Genomic DNA, 20790 nt, shown 5'->3' with positions numbered 1-20790 from the left:
AATTAGAAACCTCTCTATTTGTGGAATTTTAGTATTCTATATGGGAAGAATGAACCAAGGAGCTGCAGGGACTCAAGTGTCCAGCTAGATGGTGTTAATGTGTCTTGTCTTTCTGGGGGTAGCCTCAGAGGTCTGAGTGTTAGGGTTGGTCAGGGCACCTGCAACAGTGTTGAAATTTGTAACATTTATTTCAACACTGCATTGTCAGCCCTTCTCTGTCAAAACCATGTCACAGGTCCACAGAGTAGTAACTCTTCAGTAGCAACTGAGAGAAAGAGCAGCCTATTTGGCCTTGTGGCAAGAGCTTTACTACCTCAAGCTTAAGGGGCAATGTCCCTTAACTCTTATAAATGAAGCTTAGAGGTCCTTAAGAGATCCATTTACATACTACTAGGACTGGGCTGCGTGCTGGCCTGATTGTACTTCCTGGTCAGGAGAGCTGTCTACTATTCTGGGGGTTGGGCACTGACTGATTTCTCTTTTCATTTGGCCAAAGTCCCATTAGTTCAAAGGGAGACACTCTCCTTTGCTTTACTGTTCTTCTTATTAGCTCTAGATGGGAGGACATAATTTACCTTCAGGCTTTATTGTGAAAAGCGTCTTGGGTAGGAAGGTTAAAATAAAATAACCCTGGTTTTATTGCTGAGAGGAGCTGCCCACATTTTCTTTGCGTTCCTATAATGTGATCCCATATTTAAGTGACATCTGAAATCAAGAGTGTAGGGACTTCCCTAGCCATCCAATGGTTAAGACTCCTCGCTGCTAATGCAGGGGGCTTGGGTTCGATCCCTGATTGGGGAACTAAGATCCCACATGCAAAACTTCTCTTGAAATCAAGAGTCTAGTTGCATACAAGGAAGTCTGGCTGGGAGGATCATCCCTGGTTTGGTAGTATCTCCCATACTAGTAAAAATCGTAATGGTTTTAAATTATATTTTGACCCTTTGGATATGATTATCTTTTTAAAAACTAAAAACAAAAAATAGTTTTTACTCTTTTTTGTCTAATAATAATAGCTAAAATTTATTGAGTGCTTACTGGGTGACAGATGCTGTGCCAGGTCCTTTATATAGATTTTCTCATTTAATCCTCACAAGCCCTGGAGGTGAGTACTAAAATTTTTACTAATGATGAAGCAGAGGCTCAGCAACATTAAGTAACTTGTTCAGGGTCACACAGCTAGTGGTAATAGAGCTGGGATTTGCACCTAGAGCTCACTGTTGTTGCGCTGATCTCACTGCACAGCACAGAGAATTTTATGTTTCTAGGAAGCTTCTTATAAATGAAGTGATTGTGGTCCTGATGACCCCTCAGTAGAGGCTCCTGGGGAAACAGACCTCAGATACTAGATAACTTCCCATTCCTTTTACTTATCTGATTTCTGTAAGCCATCCATTTATGCTTATTAGTATGTAATTTATGAGACAGGAAATGCTATGCTGTCCCAGAGTAGCAGAGATGAGAAGGTCACTAGTTTCCTCATGGATTCAAACAGAAAAAGGAAAAATGAACTGTGGCCTATCATTGAGTGGGAGAATATAGTCCAGCGCACAGCAGAGGTGTGGCTGTGCATAAAACTGGGGGAGAGGAGATGTGGGGATCAGATGAGATTGGCTCTCCAGGCATAGCATTTCTAGACTTGCGAAATGAATCCCTGAATGTCCTCTTTTTTTTTTTTTTTTTTTGGCGGCATGTAGTTTCCCCACCAGGGATCGAACCTGGGCCCTGGCAGTGAAAGCACCAAGTCCTAACCACTGGCCTGCCAGGGAATTCCCTGTGATGTAAGCTTTGTTTTGTTTTGTTTTTTAAAGATTTTTTTTTTTTGATGTGGACCATTTTTAAAGTCTTTATTGAGTTTGTTGCTATACTGCTCCTGTTTTATGTTTTGGTTTTTTGGCTGAGAAGCAAGTGGGATCTTAGCTCCCACAACAGGGATTGAACCCGCACCTCATGCATTGGAAGGCGAAATCTTAACCACTGGACCTCCAGGGAAGTCCTCCCTGTGATGTAAGCTTTGGAAGGAACCTAACCTAGAGTATAGGGAATGAACTTTCCTCCTTAGTGTCTTTCATTTTGGAAGGGTCACTAATCTCATGATGCTTATTTTTCAGATCCCTTAGTGCTGAGGATGGTCTTTAACTATAAGGAAATCCTGGGAGCCCCTGAGGTCTTCTGTAGAGACCAAGTTTCTTCACTGATGCATAGCAAGTCTGGGTCTGCTGCTTATTTTAGAGTGAAGATGGGAAATCCTGTATGGGAAATGAGTTTATCCTAAAAACTTTTCCCCTCTTAAATTGACAAAATGCAAATTGCTTTTATTATTTATTTATTTATTTATTTTAATTTATTTACTTTATTTATTTTTGGCTGCGTTGGGTCTTCTTTGCTGAATTCGGGCTTTCTCTGGTTGCGGCGAGCAGGAGCTACTGTTCCTTGCGGCACACGTCCTTCTCATTGCAATGGCTTCTCTTGTTGTGGAGCACGGGCTGTAGCTGCGCGGGCTTCAGTAGCTGTGGCACGCAGGCTCAGTAGTTGTGGTGCACTACCGCAGCATGTGGGACCTTCCTGGACCAGGGCTTGAACCTGTGTTCCCTGCACTGGCAGACAGATTCTTAACCACTGGGCCACCTGGGAAGCCCCTGCTTTTATTTTTTAAATTCCAGTTAAAATTGATAAAGGTAGAGACAATTATGGTATTAGGCATGGAAAATCTTTTTTTTTTATTTTTTAAATTTATTTATTTTTGACTACGTTGGGTCTTTGTTGCTGCACATGGGCTTTCTGTAGTTGTGAGCGGGGCAGGGAGGGGTGTACTCTTCGTTGCCAGTGCGCGGACTTCTCATTGCGGTGGCTTCTCTTGTTGTGGAGCACGGGCTCTAGAGCGCACGGGCTTAGTTGCTCCACGGCATGGTGGGATCTTCCAGGACCAGGTATCAAACCTGTGTCCCTTGCACTGGCAGGTGGATTCTTAACCACTGCCACCAAGGAAGTCCCAAGCATGGAAAATCTTACAGCTATCATGCTATATACTGTACAGGGTTTATATTTCATGCTCAGAATTATGTTAGATTCACCTAATGGTGGCTAATTTGCATTATCTAGCATGTTCAAGAATATGATTCTTGCAAACCTTGGGCAGTGGCCTTATGTGTCCTTAACTGATTTATTCATTCTTTTAAAAGCTTTACTTATAGTTTTTTTTTTTTAAGAGGTTATTTAAAACACCACCTAGGTCTGCTTATTATCTCATCTTGGGAGCTTGATAAAAAAATCTTTATACCTGAACTCTTCTGTCCTTTACTCTTCTGTGGTAACCAAAGGAGTTGCTTTTTCTATATCAAGACAGATCATGTCTCTCATATAACAAATTAGTATGCGCTAGTACATCATAAGTATCTGATTGATGTGTCAGGCTTTGCCAGTAATTCTAGCTTCTGCTTTCTCTCTTCTTCCTTCTTCCCTTTGCTCTATCGAAGGTAAATTTATTCCCATCATCATTCCTAGTCCTAGTAGTATATCACCTCATCATATTCAGGAGAGGGTAAAGAGCTTTTTAACCATACTACTCCCCAATGAGCCACTGCACTTTACAACTTTAAGTACCTAGCTATCCTCTCAGTGACCATTTACATTTAAGCCACAAAACCAAAACATGGGGAAGTAATCACAGTAGACATAACAGAATACTGTTCCTTGGGACACTCTCTTATTTAATCAGTTTTCCAGCTCTGACACTTTTGTGAGCTGTGTTCTTAGAGAGCATGGTATTTCCCATGAAAAAGGAGTAGACGTGTTACTGGATGATTTGACTTTTGCTATTATGGTCACCTTTCCTGAAGTGTATTCTTTTCAAATTCCTTTACCTCAGTTAACTATACTATCTTCTTCAGATGTCTAGGGCTATGGATAGGATAACGTGGTGATTGCTTAACTCAACTATAATAATAAAACAGTATATGTATTAAACATGCTTTTTCTGCCAACATGTCCATGCTTTTCTGTCAGAAAGATGGCTTTGAGAACCTTCTGTATACAGAAGTCCCAGAGTGGGACTCTGGCCTTACCTTGGCGGTGGGGGCGGGGGTCCGGGGGGCGGGAAGGATGGAGAATGTTAAATGTTGCAGTTGAGGGCTAATATCTAACATAGAGGGGTAACCTGGGCTGGGAGTTAAGAGGGTGGGGCTTATACAGGGGGAAGACTCCTCTAGGTGTGTATCTTGGTTTTCTCCCTAACTCTTTTTATCTCTACAATTCTGACTTTTTAAAACACTGTTTCTATAAGGTCATTGCCCAGGTTAGGAGTATATTTCCACTTCCTCTTCTCTTCTCTCCTTCCCCACTCCCCCCGCAACTCCCCTCCCTCCCAATCCAGTACCTGGGTAGGAGAAGGGTAAGTAAAGTAGATGGAGGGGAGGGGGCATTCCCTCTAGAAGATTCCAGGTGACATAACCTTGTTTAACCGCCAGTATTTTTTTTCCCCTCTCTCTCCCCTCCTACAGAAATGGAGGCAAACGACCATTTTAACTTTACTGGCCTTCCCCCTGCACCTGCTGCCTCAGGACTGAAACCCTCTCCCTCCTCAGGGGAGGGGCTCTACACTAACGGGTCTCCCATGAACTTCCCCCAGCAAGGGAAAAGTGAGTGTGAGGGCCACATGGCCTGGGAGGGAGTGGGCATCGCTCCTTGAGAGCAGGTTGATGGGATAAGGTTTGGCTCTGGACTAGCTACTTCACAACAACTCTCTTTTATGCCAGGTGGGAAGGGAGGAAGTGAATCCTCAGAACTCCAGCTGCTGGAGAGAAGTCAAACTTCTAAGAACAAGTTCTAGGGATTTATGGAAACAACACTTTTCATTTTAAGGCTGGAAGGGATTAGAAAAACATACTGGCCTTTTCATCTTAGCTTGCTCTTCTGTCAGCCCTGTTCCCTGGCTGCTGCTTCTGATAACCAGGTTGGACCCGTGAGAAAGAGATAAAGGGCCAGCCCTCTGAGAAGCGGTTTTTAGAGGCTGGAGTAGCCCTCCCTTAGGACTGGGGGTGGAGGGGTTGGGTGAAGGCTGGGATGTGTCTGCCTTTTAGTTTGTGCAGCAGAGAAGAGAGCAGATGCTTGAAGTGCTTGTGCCACCTCCTGTCCTTGTGGATAGAAGATAGGGACAGGGAGCGTTATGATTCTTACCTAGCTCCCCAGAGAGAAACATCTATAATTCCAGGCGGAAGTGTTGCTGCCAGGATCAGGTCTTTTCCTGGATTTGGCTTATCAGTTGCTCTGTACCATGGCCCTGCCAAGTACCTCTCTAATCTTGCCTTGGTTTCAGGTACTTTACGCTTGGAAGCAGAGTGAGGCACAAATGTTTGCCTCCTTCCTTGCAGCAGAAAAATACTGCCACAGGCTTATACTTAACCACCACTCCCTCCTGTCTTTCACAAGGGGGTTGCAGATAGATAGAAACTCCCTTATTTCGCTGGAGGACTGCTCCCATGTCCCCTGAAGCTTCCTTAGTATCTTGGTTCCTTTTATTTGACTGCCCTCCAATCCAGAGGCTGCCATTGGTGTTGAGAACTGAAGTCTGCATACTGCTCATGCAGAGTTTCCCCCCCGCCCCGTGTATTACCCTCCAGTGCCTATGGGGAGGGGCCAAGCCCAGCCTTCAGAGCTGGGATCTTTCTGCTGTGGTGACTGCAAATTCTATTCTTAGCCCAGCACAAAGTGCTGGATCTGCATGTGCCAGTGAGGTGGAGGCTGTCTCTTCTGGTGCCACTGTGGGGCAAACAGGCACTGGGGAAGGCGGCGGGGGCTGGGGGGGGCAGAGAGTTCAGTCATGCCACTCCAAGGGAAGAATTCCTCCAGGGAATGAGGGTGGGGAAGAATGCAAGTCACTGTAGGGCGTCTGCGAACAGTTTCATTAAAAAAAAAAAAATTTGAAAAGCCCTGAGCATCCAGAGCAGCCGGCTCTCTGCTGGTCGCTCTTGTGGTAGGCTGGGAGAGCTCCCCAGCCCCCTACTCAGCAGCCTCAGCAGCGATTGCTAAGCTTCCACCCAGGAGCATCTGGGTTTGGTGTTCCCTGGAGACCAAAAAACTATAAATACAGTAGAGGGGGAATCCCCCACCCCTTCACCTTCCCTTTTTCTAGTCAGTGCTGTTCCTTTAGTAGAATTTATAGTGTTACTTGCATACATAGCTGTAACTGACCCTTTTCCCTCCTTCTCTGCCAGGTTTGAATGGGGATGTGAATGTTAATGGCTTATCTACTGTATCTCACACTACTACTTCAGGGATTTTGAACTCTGCTCCCCACTCCTCCAGCACCTCACACCTCCATCACCCCAACGTGGCCTATGACTGTCTCTGGAACTACTCACAGTACCCACCTGCCAATCCTGGCAGCAACCTCAAGGACCCACCCCTTCTCTCCCAGTTCTCGGGGGGACAATACCCACTCAACGGCATCCTTGGGGGCAGCCGGCAACCTTCATCCCCAAGTCACAACACTAACCTTCGGGCTGGGAGCCAAGAGTTCTGGGCCAACGGTACCCAGAGTCCCATGGGGCTTAACTTCGATTCACAGGAACTATATGATTCCTTTCCTGACCAGAATTTTGAGGTGATGCCCAATGGACCCCCTAGTTTTTTCACCTCCCCACAGACTTCTCCTATGTTGGGATCCAGCATCCAGACCTTTGCACCCTCCCAGGAGGTAGGCAGTGGTATCCATCCTGATGAGGCAGCAGAAAAGGAGCTGACTTCAGTTGTGGCGGAGAATGGCACTGGCTTGGTAGGCAGCCTGGAGCTGGAAGAGGAGCAGCCAGGTATAACTGTGGGTCTGTGAGCTGGGTTGGGAGAGGGAAAATGGGGCTCTGGGGGGCGCAGTGGCTTTTTGAGGTGAGGAAAACTTGTCTTTCCAGCTCTCTGCAGTGGAGGCTGATTTGCATGTTGGTGATTAGCAGAGCCAAGTGGCTGGTGTTTTTGTGGCAGCAGCACCAGCTCGAGAGTGGGAGTGCAAATTATTTCAAGCTCATGCAGAGCTGCTGGCCTGGAGAGGGCAGGTGGGCGAGCCCGAAACAGCCCCAACAGACACCCTGCATCAAGAAAGCCTTCTTCTAAGTTATAGGAAGGGGTTGGGGCATCAGCAGGAGGCAAAGAGGCCAATTTGATTTGACTGTGGCAGGGCCAGACTGGCTGCTAAAGTGGGCTGAGCCCTAAGTAGTGATTGGCACGTGCAGGAGGGAAGGAACAGGCAGAGCACACCATTGCTTGTCTACTCACAGTTTCCTTTCTTTTTTGTTGTTGTTAGCATAGGTACATGTGCAGTCCCTCTCACCTTCCCCCTCAGAATAGATAAATGCTTAGTTTGCTCTTGATTCCAAGTATAAAGGTGACCACCCTGTGAAATCACAGGATGTTTTCTCTGTTTAACTGGATGGGGGAAACAGTTGAGAACATGATGGGGTTCTTGGCTCAGACCCCACTCTTCTTTCCCCTCTTTACCTGCTGCAGGATCTTCCTCGCACATCTTTGCATACTCAAAAGTTCTCGGTATGATCGGTACCCAACATAGAACTGGGACCCATAAATGTTGAAAGAATGAACATCCATCCCTCTAGCAAAGATTGCCTACTAATAGCTAACTGAACCCGTTGACGGCACTGATTTTGACTTTTGCCCTCTCCTGGGATTTCCTAGAACTAAAGATGTGTGGTTACAACGGCTCTGTCCCTTCTGTGGAATCATTACACCAAGAGGTCTCAGTCTTGGTCCCTGATCCCACAGTGAGCTGCTTAGATGATCCTTCACATCTTCCTGATCAACTGGAAGACACTCCAATCCTCAGTGAAGTCTCTCTGGAGCCCTTCAACACTTTGGCACCGGGTAGGCTTGGAGATTAGCTCCCTTCAACGTATCCATGCAGAGGGTAGCCACTTTATACCACCTGGAAGAGATAGTAAGCCAGGGAAAGTATTTGGGAATCTGGGACACTGGGGTCTCTAGATGATCCTGTGGCAGACCACAGTTTCATGCCACAGGCCTGACTGGGCCAACTGCACTCTGAGCTGAATTGTTCATTTCCCAGGTTCTCTCCCAGTGTTCCTTTTGGCCAAGAGCCCTGGATAGGGACTTATTACCACACAGATGGGCTATTTGGGTTCTCACTAACTTGCCATTGAACGATTACCTTTTACCCCACTGAAATATAAGAAAGGCCTATTTTATGATAGATGCTAGAATTTTGTGTTGGTCTGTGGGTAGAAACCATTGCCTTGCCTTTCCCTAATATTAGAAGGAAGCTTCACACTATAGGAACTAAAACTGGATATATTCAGACTAGTATTTCTTAACTCTTGCTTTCTGATTTTTCCACCCCTGAAGAGCCAGTGACTGGAGGACTCTATGGTATAGATGACACGGAGCTGATGGGTGCAGAGGACAAGCTGCCTCTTGAGGACAGCCCTGTGATCTCTGCCCTCGATTGTCCTTCCCTCAATAATGCCACTGCCTTCAGTCTCCTGGCAGATGACAGTCAAACTTCAGCCTCTATATTTGCCAGCCCCACCTCTCCCCCTGTCCTTGGGGAGTCTGTTCTGCAAGGTAAGTGAGGAGAGCTAGGACAGAGAAAGTCCTTGACCTGGGCAAAGGTGAGAGAACAGGCCTTAGGGGTGGGAAATCTGTGAGAACACCTTCCTGGGAGCTGAGGAGGCCATGGAACAGTGTATGGTGGGACTAAAAAAGGCACTCTGACTTCTGCCCTGTGCCCAAAAGAACTTGTGGGGTGAAACTTGGAGTTTGTGGGGAACAGGAGGCCAGAGGCCTTTACTGGCTGCAGGTGAAAGGTATTTCTTCACACAGTGACAGCAGCAGCAGTTTTGCCCTTTAACCTTCATGAATGGTAGGGGAAGAGAGCCAGAGGCCATTTCTCTTTTTCCAACCCTAGGGGAAAGCCCTTGAAGTAACCTTGTTTAGCTTCGTCCAGGTTTGTCTGAGTAGATTCTCTTGTTTTATATGATCGTTCTTCCTTTAGCCATCCTGTCCCTTTGGATTCTAGATACTAGCTTTGACCTGAATAATGGCAGTGATGCAGAACAGGAAGAGATGGAGACTCAGGCTTCAGACTTCCCACCATCTCTGACCCAGCCAGCCCCTGACCAGTCATCCACTCTTCAGCTCCGCACAGCAGCCTCGCCAGCGGTCTCACCAACAGCCTCGCCAGCAGTCTCCCTGGCGGTTTCTCCAGCAGCCTCCCCGGAAATCTCTCCAGAAGGCTCTCCAGCAGCCTCCCCAGAAATTTCCCCAGCCATCTCCCCGGCAGCCTTCCCAACAGTCTCTCCAACTTCCTCAGCAGCCCTCCCACCCGTCTCCTCAGAAGTCTCCTTGACGGCCTCCCCAGTGACCTCCCCAAAAGCCTCCCCCGCACCTTCCCCAGCAGCTGTCTTCCCAGCAGCCTCCCCAGCAGATAAGAATGTCAGCAGCTTCCTTGAGACAACTGCTGACCTGGAAGAGATCACTGGAGAAGGAGTCACTCCCTCTGGTAGTGGTGAGTGTCTAGATTCTGTTCCACCCCTAGCTGGTTCCAGGAAAAGTTTCTGTCTCATGTGGCATTTAGCCCTTCCTCACTGGCCTGTCGTCTCAGTATTTTGCTTGAACTCTTAACTTGGGTATCCCCCGTTTTCTTCCCCAAGGTGATGTCCTGAGGAGACGTATTGCTACCCCAGAAGAAGTCCGTCTTCCCCTCCAACATGGGTAAATGCTCTAGTTTGCTACATGCATCGACCTTTGACACATTTAATGAATGACTCTAGGAAAAAGGGAAGGGAGCTCCTCTCATCTGAGATGGGGAGAAATGGGCTAGACAAGAATGGGTTAAAGGATAGTTACCTGCAGTGATAATGTTTCTGGGCATGAGATTCTTAGGCTACCTTTCTTCCTCTCTCACGGTCTTCCTCCCCTCACCCATTCTTTCCTCATTTTGTGACCACTCAGTTTTTTCCTCAAGGGGCTACTGCTGTTATCTTTTCCAAATTCACCTGGTGGGTCTAGGGTTCAGATGTCCAAATGAGTTACCTTGTCCTGTATGCTTAGAGAAGGAATAGCAGTGAATGGGGAGTGTCTTAGTCCCCATGAATTGGGATTTTTTTTTTTTTTTAATGCACTTTAAGGGCAGGAACAGTATGAGACCAGAATGAACAAGCCAGCACACCAAGGGCTTTATAGGAATAACTGCCTTCCTGACCTTCCCCACCTCCGCCCCTGTAGGCTACTTGTGATCACCAAGTCTGAGTTCTGCTTTAAGTTTTGAGAGAAAGATAAGGCTTAGTCTTAGAATAATCTGTTGCTCAGAACACAGAGTTCCTCACTAAACCCTGGCCTCTCCAGAGTCATTTCATGGAGTCAGCAGTGAGTTTACTCTTCTGCTTGCCTCCCCACCCTCTGTCTCTTCTGCCTTTATTCTCTTAGGTCTTTTATCCTCTTTAGTGGAAACCCAGTAATTTGCCCTGAATGGCATTAGGGAGGGGGTTTCTGGCTGCTCATCTCACTGACTTTGTGAAGGGAGGGGTGGAGGTCTTTCTGGGCTTGTGCAGTTGGGTGTGTTGCTTTCCCCTGTGGTGCTGAGGGGCTTGTGGCCCAGGCCTGCCTTCTGGCCAAGCTTGTATCTCAGGAACCTCTGCATCTACATGCAGTTCTAGTGAGACAGGTGCGGGGCGGGCCATCTGCTCACTGGGCTTGGCTTCTGGGTGGCTTGAGAGTGGGTAGGGGTGTGACCTGGCGGCAGGGCCCGTGTGCTTCTCTGGCAGGTGGCGGAGAGAGGTGCGCATCAAGAAGGGCAGCCACCGATGGCAGGGGGAGACCTGGTATTATGGCCCCTGTGGGAAGAGGATGAAACAGTTCCCGGAAGTGATCAAGGTAATGTAGCTTTCGTGGACTTTTTTAGGAAAGCACAGACTCCGTTTTTGGGGCCCAGTGGCAACAAGCTGGCATTGTCTGCTCTGGGGCTTGTTCTGCTTGTGCTATTGCTGGCCAAAGGTGTGGTAGGGCTGTAACTTCACTGATGCCACTCTACCTCCTCCTCATAGTACCTGAGCCGCAATGTGGTACACAACGTCCGCCGTGAGCACTTCAGCTTCAGTCCCCGTATGCCTGTTGGTGATTTCTTTGAAGAGAGAGACACACCAGAGGTGCACACCCAAGGGTTAAATATGATTTTGTGTCTGAGAAAGGGTTGATGGACAAGCTGCAGCTTCCTCTCATGGGGTTTGGAGATTCTTGGGCATTGAATGGTTCAGAGGGCCTGGTGGCTTGCACAGACTCCCTCCCATTGTAACAGAGTCTTCCTTATTACCTCAGGGCTTGCAGTGGGTACAGCTCTCAGCAGAGGAGATCCCATCCAGGATTCAGGCAATTACTGGGAAACGGGGCCGACCTCGAAACACTGAGAAGGCCAAGACCAAGGATGTCCCCAAGGTGAAACGGGGCCGAGGTCGGCCACCCAAGGTCAAAATCACTGAGCTGTTGAATAAGACAGACAACCGCCTCCTAAAGAAACTGGAGGCCCAAGGTACGATTGGGGATTCTGCTCACTCTCTGAGGTATCTGAAATGTTGATGAATTGCTAATGCCTGGGTTTCCCAGGAGTGTGACTGACATCTGGAAGAAATGAATCTGAATCACCTTCCCCTCTCTGGAAAGCAGCATCAGGGTCCCAGCACTTTCGTGGTACTTCTTTTACAATAAGTTTCTTTCCTGAGTTACTCTCTTACTAGTGGAGCCTGGGTGGTTCCCAAAAATAGTTATGAGAGGAGAGGGCTTTCATGTCCTTTCTTTCCATCTTTCAGCTTCTTACTTATCTTACTGGTTTTGGCTGTCTCGTACATATACTCTTACCTTACTCATTGCCACCATCATGGAGGTTCAGAATTCACATCTGAATCCAGAAGATAATTGGCACTGTTTTAGTGGGATGGACAGATTGGAAATGTCTAATTTTTCAGTAAATATTGCACTTGCCCTGATATAGTATAAATTTGAAATAATTTGGAGTCATCGGTCTCCTATTCAGAGTTCCAGCTCTGGCAGATTCTGACTGTATGACCTGGAGCAAGTCACTTATATTTTAATAAAAGCCTATAGTGGTTCATCTGCAGGTAATACCTGTCTAACTTAGAGGGTTGCTGTACAGATGTGGTGGTGGTAGTGTTTATATGCCAGAATAGGATAGGTACTGTCATATCAAAAACACCAATTCTGAAACACTGTTGTTTGCAGAATCACACTTCAATATTGTCTTCCAAAAGGGAAGAAATTCAGACCTTTTAGTAGAGCAAGACATAAGAGCTGAGCGTAAGCAATAGCTATGTCAGTTTGATATGATTCTGCTAAAGTGTCCATTATCTGGGCCCTTTCTTTCTGGCACATTCTTGCTTAATTGGTGCTTCCCGCTCAAGACCACCTGCTTTCCCTGGCAGTTTTTCTGTTTCCTTTCTTTGTTCTAAAATCAATCTGTCAGATAGCCTGGAGGAGAGACAGGCTATAAGGCTACTTTGCTGTTTTGGCCTCTAGGACCCCTTCTAAAGCAGTCTAGTGTTCCAGGGGCTGGTGCTTCTGGGCAGGAGATACCATTGGAGTTCTTTGTGCCACCTCTGTAGCAGGTGCCTCTCCTACATTTTTTCTCCAACAACATTTTATGTATACTTAAAAACAACCCCACAAACTTTTGGATTCTTCAGGGAGCTGCTTCGGAGGCCAGCTTTGTGACAGGCGTGTGCTGCTCTGGGTGCTGGAGATTGGCCTGCCTGCCTCTTCATTTTCCTTTCTGCCCTCACAGAAACACTGAATGAGGAAGGTAAAGCAAAGATGAGTAAAATCAAGAAGAAGATGAAGCAGAAGGTACAACGGGGAGAGTGTCAGACTACTAACCAAGGGCAGGTGAGGGACACCAGAGAGACCACACAGTAGGTTAACTTTTCCTACAGCTGCCCTGTTTTCTCTTCCTTCTCCCACGTCTGCCACTCGCCATTTAGAGAATTGGGCTTATTCAGGAGTAATGTGAGCATCTCCAGGGTGAGAGAATTGATCCATTGCCAACCTTTCATCCCATGTCTCACCTCTCTTCCCCAGTACCCTTGTCTGTTTTTGAATGCTAGTCAAAGCAGTGATGCTTTCAGAGTTTGAGGAGAAATGACTTCCCTTATGGTTTACAGGCCAAGAGCAAGAGGAAACAAGAGACCAAGAGCTTAAAGCAGAAGGAAGCCAAGAAGAAATCGAAGGTAGGTGCATGTACCACAAGCATAACTTTGAAGTCACCAAACTGATTTTGCAAGACGTGTGAGTTGGTGTCGTTTTATAGTCATGTTTTTGGGTGTAAGGTGGGGAGGACGGGGACCTGGAAAGGGTGGTGACTTGAATCTTTATGGCACTCTTGATTCCTCTCTCCCTTGGGTGGCTAGGCTGAGAAGGAGAAAGTAAAAACAAAGCAGGAAAAACTGAAGGAAAAAGTCAAGAGGGAGAAGAAGGAGAAGGTAAAAATGAAGGAAAAGGAGGAGGTGGCCAAAGCCAAGCCAGCCTGTAAAGCAGATAAAGCGCTGGCCACACAGAGGCGCTTTGAGGAGCGGCAGAGGCAGCAGATGATCTTGGAGGAGATGAAGAAGCCCACAGAGGACATGTGTCTGACTGACCACCAGGTAGTGAGGGGAGAGTAACAGGTCCTGGAGGGGCCATCCATGAAGACACTTCTGTGAAAGGAAGAGCCTCCTAGATATCCAGACTGTTGCCTTCCCATATGTTTGACAGAACACCCTACCTCTTTTTCTCTCTACAGCCCCTGCCTGACTTCTCACGCATCCCTGGTCTGATCCTGCCTAGTGGGGCCTTCTCAGACTGCTTGACCATTGTGGAGTTCCTGCACAGCTTCGGCAAGGTGCTGGGCTTTGACCCTGCCAAAGATGTACCTAGCCTGGGGGTCCTGCAGGAGGGACTCCTGTGTCAAGGCGACAGCTTGGGCGAGGTGCAAGATCTGCTGGTGCGGCTCCTGAAAGCTGCGCTCTATGATCCTGGCTTGCCTTCCTACTGTCAGGTGAGGTCCTTTCCTGGGCAGGTTCAGAGGGCCTGGAATCCGTGCTTTTCTCAGTTTTGCTTTCTGTTTAAGTTAAACACATGAAAGCCCCTTCCCAAAGTGATCAGGACAAGTGAAGGGAGATATGCAAATGGTCCCCAATTTACAGTGGTTTGACTTACGATTTTTCGACTTTACAGTGGTTCAGAAGTGTTACGCATTCAGTGGAAACTGTACTTCACATTTTGATTTTGATCTTTTCCTGGGCTAGAGAAACACAGTACGATACTCTCTCATGATGCTGGGTAGCGGCAGCAAGGCACACCTCCCAGTCAGCCATGTGTTCACTGATACACTTACAACCATTTTATACCCATGCAGCCATTCTATTTCTCACTTTCAGTACAGTATTCATTAGATTACACGAGATAGTCAACATTTTATTATAAAATGGCTTTGCGTTAGATGATTTTGCCCAACTCTAGGCTAATTTAAATGTTCTGCGCATGTTTAAGGTAGGGTTGGCTAAGCTATCATGTTCTGTAGATTAGGTGTATTAAATGCATTTTTTTTTTTTTTTTTTTTTTTTTTGGTACGTGGGCCTCTCGCTGTTGTGGCCTCTCCCATTGTGGAGCACAGGCTCCGGACGCACAGGCTCAGCGGCCATGGCTCACGGGCCCAGCCGCTCCGCGGCATGTGGGATCTTCCCGGACCAGGGCACGAACCCGTGTCCCCTGCATCGGCAGGCAGACTCTCAACCACTGCGCCACCAGGGAAGCCCTAAATGCATTTTCAACTTACAATATTTTCAATTTACGATAGGTTTATTGGGACATTACCTCATCATAAGTTGAGGAAGATCTATATACTACATGCTAGCCCTTCTGGTAATTTATTGCATCTTCTCCTAGGTTACTTCTACTCACTGCTTTAAGGTTTTAGGTCCTGACTCTTGTCATTCTCTCCAGGGACAAGTGGAGGAAGATCTGTAGTTTCTTCCTGTTTCTGTTTTCCATATATTTTTTTCTCTTCTATTTCTTTTTCTTTCTGACCTCCCTCTGCTTACTTTGTTCATTTTCCTTTAATTTGCTCCTTTTCTTTTGCACCTGTCCTTTTCCTTCTCTCATCTGTCCTATCAACTTTCATTCTTTTCTTCTTTTCCTATCTTAACCCCGTAGTTCTATTGTATTTTCCTGCTCCAGATTCACCCAACTTGAGTTGTTCCTCTATCTCTCTTAACTCCTATCATGCTCTCCTCCAAACAGTCCTTAAAGATCTTGGGGGAGAAGGTGTCCGAGATCCCACTAACAAGAGACAATGTGTCTGAGATCCTGCGCTGCTTCCTCATGGCGTATGGAGTGGAGCCAGCCCTCTGCGACAGCCTGCGCACCCAGCCTTTTCAAGCCCAGCCGCCCCAGCAGAAGGCTGCTGTCCTGGCCTTCCTTGTGCATGAGCTCAATGGCTCCACCCTCATCATCAAGTGAGGGGCAGGGGTGGGGATGGTTATTGTGTGCCTTGGTCAGAATGGGATGGGGGAGGGGGTTAGCCATTTAGAAATCCTTGGCGATGTGTGTCCACTGCCATGCTCTGGACATGCTGGTGTGACTTAGGACTGAATCTAATTTTCTTCCCTGGGAGAATCCAAGCCTTCCTCTGCCGTTCATCCAATCTAGGCTCTAGGATGAAACTCCCTTTACCCTTGAGCCTCCCTTCTTTTGTGTATGTGCTGCCACTTCTCCCTCAAAATCCCATTCCCTGTTCCCCTGCAGTGAGATTGACAAGACTCTGGAGAGTATGTCCAGCTACAGGAAAAACAAGTGGATTGTTGAAGGCCGGCTCCGGAGGTATGGACAGGACAGAGGAGAGAAGGGGGAAAGAGTGAAGCGTAGCCAGGACTTTTGCTTGGAACTCAGTGTCCTCAGCCCCTCCTCTGGGGTTGGGACCTTACCCCAGGGCCTGGGATTGCTTAGATTCACGGTGTTCCTTTTGTGGTGGTATCATGTTCCTCACCACGGTTTCCCTTAATCTGTCTACGTCAAGATTGAAAACTGCTCTGGCCAAGCGAACTGGGCGACCTGAGGTAGAGCTGCAGGGGCCGGAGGAAGGCCTGGGGCGGAGGCGCAGTTCTCGGATCATGGAGGAGACCAGTGGCATGGAAGAGGAAGAAGAGGAGGAGACTACAGCTGCTGTCCATGGCCGTAGGGGTCGAAGAGATGGAGAGGTACTAGCCCAGACCAAGGAAAGTGGGAGTTGGAAAACAGATTATTTCTTTTGCTTGAATCTGATGATTCCCTTTCTCTTGGTGTCTACTTGTTTCTTCTCCAGGTTGATGTCATAGCATCTAGCATCCCAGAGCTAGAGCGCCAGATAGAAAAACTCAGCAAGGTATTGTGCTTCTAACCTCCCAGGAGCTGGAGATAGGGGCTGGGTGAGAATTGATTCCTTATGAGTAGGGCCCAGATGGTATCAATTTTATAGGGAAGCTGAGAGCCATTGCCCTTCTCCCATATACTGGATGAAGTCACCACTGGGACTGAAGCTGGACTTCCAGTCCCTGGAAGTGTGTTTTTCATTCATCTTCCTTTTCCACTGCCTACCCAGCGTCAGCTCTTCTTTCGCAAAAAGCTGCTTCACTCATCCCAGATGCTTCGGGCAGTCTCCTTGGGTCAGGACCGCTACAGACGCAACTACTGGGTGTTGCCCTATTTGACTGGTATCTTTGTGGAAGGAACAGAGGGGAGCTTAGGTAGGTGTGTTGTAGGACCCTGAATTGAGTCCTGTCTAACAAAAGTTAAACGATTCCTTTTCCTCTTCCTAGTTGTCTTGGGCTTCTTTCATTGTATGAGAATCAGTATAGCACAGTGTGGTTAAGAGCACAGGCTCTGGAGTAGGACTGCCTACCTACCTGCTCTGCCACTTACCAGCTGTATGCTTTAGTTTTTTCATTTGTAAAATGGAGTTAATAATAGAATGTATACGTCATAGGGCTGTTGAGAGGATTAAAATGAGTTAATGCTCTTAGAATAATGCTTAACTTATAGCTGGTTCTCAATAAATGTTAGCTTATGATTATGCTGATGATGATTACTTGGGAGCATAGTGTTTCTTTTCCAGATACTGTGCTCATTGGCATATAAGCTTTTCCCAGTGCAGTCTCCAAAAGGGGGGTATGAAGTCCAAGAGAAAAAGAAAGTATATGTCCTGTGTTTGTACACCCTCTTTCTTTCCCCTTATATCTGTGTATGTGTTATGCTCTTCATTTTTCTTTACAGTTCCTGAGGATGTGATAAAGCAGGAAACTGACTCCTTAAAAGTGGCAACCCATTCAACACCCAGCCCAGCCTCCTTCTCTCTGAAGAGGGAGTTAGCTGGCTCCAGCACCTCTGCCAGTTCTCCTGCCCGGGCCCGAGGCCGACCTCGGAAAACTAAGCCTGGGTCTGTGCAACCTAGGCACTTGAAATCTCCTGTCAAGAGTCAAGGTTCAGAACAGCTGCAGGTCCAGCTTCAGCCCGAGACTCAGCCCCATCCTCAGCTTCAGGCTCATGCCCAGCCCCAGCCCCAGCTTCAGTCCCATCCTCACTCCCATAATGGGTTCCTAGAGCCAGAGGGCTCCCCTTTGTCTCTGGGTCAGAGCCAGCACGACCTCAGCCAGTCAGCCTTCCTGTCTTGGCTGAGCCAGACTCAGAGCCATGGCTCCCTGCTCAGTAGCTCAGTCCTCACACCTGATAGCAGCCCCGGAAAACTGGACCCAATGCCATCACGGCCCCCGGAGGAGCCAGAACCTGACGAGAGAGAAGCCAGCCCCGATTCTCAAGCTCCCTGGTTTAACTTCTCAGCCCAGATGCCCTGCAGTGCTGCCCCTACACCACCCCCTGCAGTTTCTGAGGACCAGCCCACTCCTTCCCCTCAGCTACCTGCCTCCTCCAAGCCAGTAAGTAGCCAGAATTAGTGGTATGCACTTATCTTCATCTTGCCACAGGCCCTGTTGCCTGGCTGTGGGCTGTTGCTTAAGTTGGGGGGAAGGGATGGGGCCACTGGGGTCCTGTCAACATGAAAACACCCTCATCACCTTATGTTTCGTCATTCACAGGTGAGTAGACCCAGTGCTGCCAACCCCTATTCTCCAGTGCAGCTCTCTTCCACCCCCTTGCTGGGCGTGGCTCCTAAAAGGCGAGGAGGAGACCCTAGAGAAACACCACAGAGCCCCACAGGGATGGGACAGCCAAAACGGAGAGGGAGACCTCCCAGTAAGTTCTTCAAACAGATGGAGCAGCGTTACCTAACCCAGCTGACAGCCCAGCCCGTCCCCCCTGGTGAGTGACTTTGGGGTGGAATGGGGTGAGATATAGGTAGGAGTGGCATCAGATGTGGACCATGTGATTCACAGCTGGTTCCCACTCCCCACCCCACACACATAAACTGTCTTCACAGAGATGCGCTCGGGCTGGTGGTGGATCCGAGATCCTGAGACATTGGATGCCATGCTCAAGGCCCTGCACCCCCGAGGCATCCGAGAGAAGGCACTTCACAAACACCTAAACAAGCACAGGGACTTCTTACAGGAAGTCTGCCTACGGCCCTCAACTGGTAAGGTAGATGCGTAACCAGCCTGAGCTGCAGAGCCCAGGTAAACGTTGAGCTGCTGCTGTGGACAACGAAATAGCCTGATGGGCTTTTCCCTCTGCCTTCTGTCTTCTCAGACCCTATCTTTGAGCCTAGTCAGCTACTTGCCTTTCAAGAAGGGATCATGAGCTGGTCCCCCAAAGAGAAGACATATGAGACAGACTTGGCCGTGCTTCAGTGGGTAGAGGAGCTGGAACAGCGGGTTATCCTGTCTGATCTGCAGATTCGGGTACACTTGGGCTGGCACTGGGTAGGGGGTTGTTGACGAGAAGGTGTTAATCTCCTGTACCCTGTTAGGGAAAACTTGGGGTTCCCACTTCACAAGTGACCTCCCGTGACCCTAAATGGTTCACATCATTTTCTATGCTTAATGTTCTTTCTTTATAATGAGTTTTATTCCTCTCTCCCACCTGCAGGGCTGGACACGTCCCAGCCCAGACTCTACTCGTGAAGACTTGGCCTACTGTGAGCATCTACCTGACTCCCAGGAGGATATCACCTGGCGGGGTCGAGGCAAGGAAGGACTGGCACCCCAGCGTAAAACTACCAACCCCCTGGACCTGGCAGTGATGCGACTTGCTGCCCTGGAGCAGAATGTGGAGCGGCGGTACCTGCGGGAGCCCCTATGGCCAGCTCATGAGGTTGTGCTGGAGAAGGCCCTGATCGGCACGCCCAGTAGTGCCCCACAGTGTGCCACTACAGAGATGTGAGTGGCTCCCCCCTTCTTGGTCTTGCGGAGAAGGGATAGATTTAATGGACCCTGCTCCTCATCCCCAGATCACCACTTTCTCCCTCCAGATCATATGAGATCACCCCTCGCATTAGAGCCTGGCGCCAAACGCTAGAGCGGTGCTGGAGCGCGGCCCAGGTCTGCTTGTGCCTGGGCCAGCTGGAGAGGTCCATTGCCTGGGAGAAGTCTGTCAACAAAGTGGTAAGAGGCCTGGAGAGCCTGGGGGAGCTGACAAGATGGCCAGCTGGCGTGGGTGGGGTCAGTGGCAGGCAGAGGCTTGAGGGCTCACTCTGCCTCCTCACAACCTTGGTCCAGACCTGTCTAGTCTGCCGGAAGGGTGACAACGATGAGTTTCTTCTACTTTGTGATGGGTGTGACCGTGGCTGCCATATTTACTGCCTTCGGCCCAAGATGGAGGCTGTCCCAGAAGGAGACTGGTTCTGTGCTGTCTGTTTGGCCCAGGTAAGGCTTCTGCTCCCTCTCATTCCACTCCCAAGCAAAAGTCAGAGATTTTCTTTCTCATCCCATTTACCACCAGTCCTACAGATATCATTCTTACCATGCCTCAGTCTCTCCTGGGAAAGGGCTCCAGACTAAGTGCTAGGAGACCTGAGTTCTGATCCTTCTTTGGACAAGTCACTTAAATTCTATAACCTTACTTGTTTTTACTTTCCTTATAAAATGGGAATGATTATACTTTCCCTTTCACCTGCCTTATTGGGTTATGTGAATAAATTCACATGCTGGCTTACGCATGAAAGTATTGTGAAGCCTCAGTCACACTTAGACAAGTTGGGATTGTAATAAAGTGAAGGGCAAGCAGCGTACATCTCCAGCTGTTGCTGATCTTACCTTTTTCTTATCTTCAGCAGGTAGAGGGAGAATTGACTCAGAGGCCAGGTTTCCCAAAACGAGGCCAGAAGCGGAAAAGTAGTTACGTGCTGAACTTCCCAGAGGGTGATAGCTGCCGGCGCCGGCTGCTGTCGAGGGGCCGAGAAAGCCCGGCAGTGCCTCGGTGCTCAGAAGGAGGACAGTCCCCCTCAAAGCGGCGGCGGCTCTCCATGCGGAACCACCACAGTGATCTCACGTTTTGCGAGTGAGTTGAGTGAATTCTGGGGACAACTGGCTCTATCTTTGCCACGGTAAAGGGCTGGGAGGGGTCAGTGTGTTTGCTTCCTGAGAGTGCAGTCATCACTGTCTTTCTTAATAGGATTATCCTGATGGAGATGGAGTCCCATGATGCGGCCTGGCCTTTCCTGGAGCCTGTGAACCCACGACTGGTGAGTGGGTACCGGCGCATCATCAAAAACCCTATGGATTTTTCCACCATGCGGGAGCGGCTGCTCCGGGGAGGGTAAGTAGACTTCAGTAACTGTCCCGGCTCTTCTGTTACGGCCGT

The 20790-nt window shown here is 48.4% G+C and overlaps 1 protein-coding gene across 3 annotated transcripts in view; it reads left to right on the top strand.

Annotated features, from left to right (window-relative positions):
* BAZ2A (bromodomain adjacent to zinc finger domain 2A) overlaps positions 1-20790 on the top strand; it is a 33630-nt gene that overhangs the window by 10471 nt on the left and 2369 nt on the right. The window contains exons 3-29 of one of the 3 annotated variants that reach the window (XM_082850138.1): positions 4500-4637; positions 6213-6806; positions 7768-7866; positions 8365-8583; positions 9038-9526; positions 9672-9732; positions 10785-10893; positions 11064-11165; positions 11335-11545; positions 12812-12912; positions 13188-13253; positions 13434-13667; positions 13805-14059; positions 15304-15518; positions 15808-15882; positions 16079-16259; positions 16364-16423; positions 16640-16784; positions 17311-17969; positions 18129-18351; positions 18470-18625; positions 18739-18890; positions 19078-19367; positions 19460-19592; positions 19707-19853; positions 20261-20487; positions 20602-20745. In XM_082850138.1, the coding sequence (XP_082706264.1) occupies positions 4502-4637; positions 6213-6806; positions 7768-7866; positions 8365-8583; positions 9038-9526; positions 9672-9732; positions 10785-10893; positions 11064-11165; positions 11335-11545; positions 12812-12912; positions 13188-13253; positions 13434-13667; positions 13805-14059; positions 15304-15518; positions 15808-15882; positions 16079-16259; positions 16364-16423; positions 16640-16784; positions 17311-17969; positions 18129-18351; positions 18470-18625; positions 18739-18890; positions 19078-19367; positions 19460-19592; positions 19707-19853; positions 20261-20487; positions 20602-20745 (5483 nt within the window). In that variant the 5' untranslated portion in view covers positions 4500-4501. Of the gene's footprint in view, positions 1-4499; positions 4638-6212; positions 6807-7680; positions 7867-8364; positions 8584-9037; positions 9527-9671; positions 9733-10784; positions 10894-11063; positions 11166-11334; positions 11546-12811; positions 12913-13187; positions 13254-13433; positions 13668-13804; positions 14060-15303; positions 15519-15807; positions 15883-16078; positions 16260-16363; positions 16424-16639; positions 16785-17310; positions 17970-18128; positions 18352-18469; positions 18626-18738; positions 18891-19077; positions 19368-19459; positions 19593-19706; positions 19854-20260; positions 20488-20601; positions 20746-20790 lie in introns of all 3 variants that reach the window. The other 2 variants (XM_082850137.1, XM_082850136.1) reach the window with 2 other exon arrangements.

This window comes from Leucopleurus acutus, assembly GCF_964270905.1.
Source record: "Leucopleurus acutus genome assembly, chromosome: 11".
Lineage (NCBI taxonomy): Eukaryota > Metazoa > Chordata > Mammalia > Artiodactyla > Delphinidae > Leucopleurus > Leucopleurus acutus.
The sequence above is the reverse complement of the archived record's forward strand: the minus strand, read 5'-3'. Positions and strand labels throughout refer to the sequence as shown.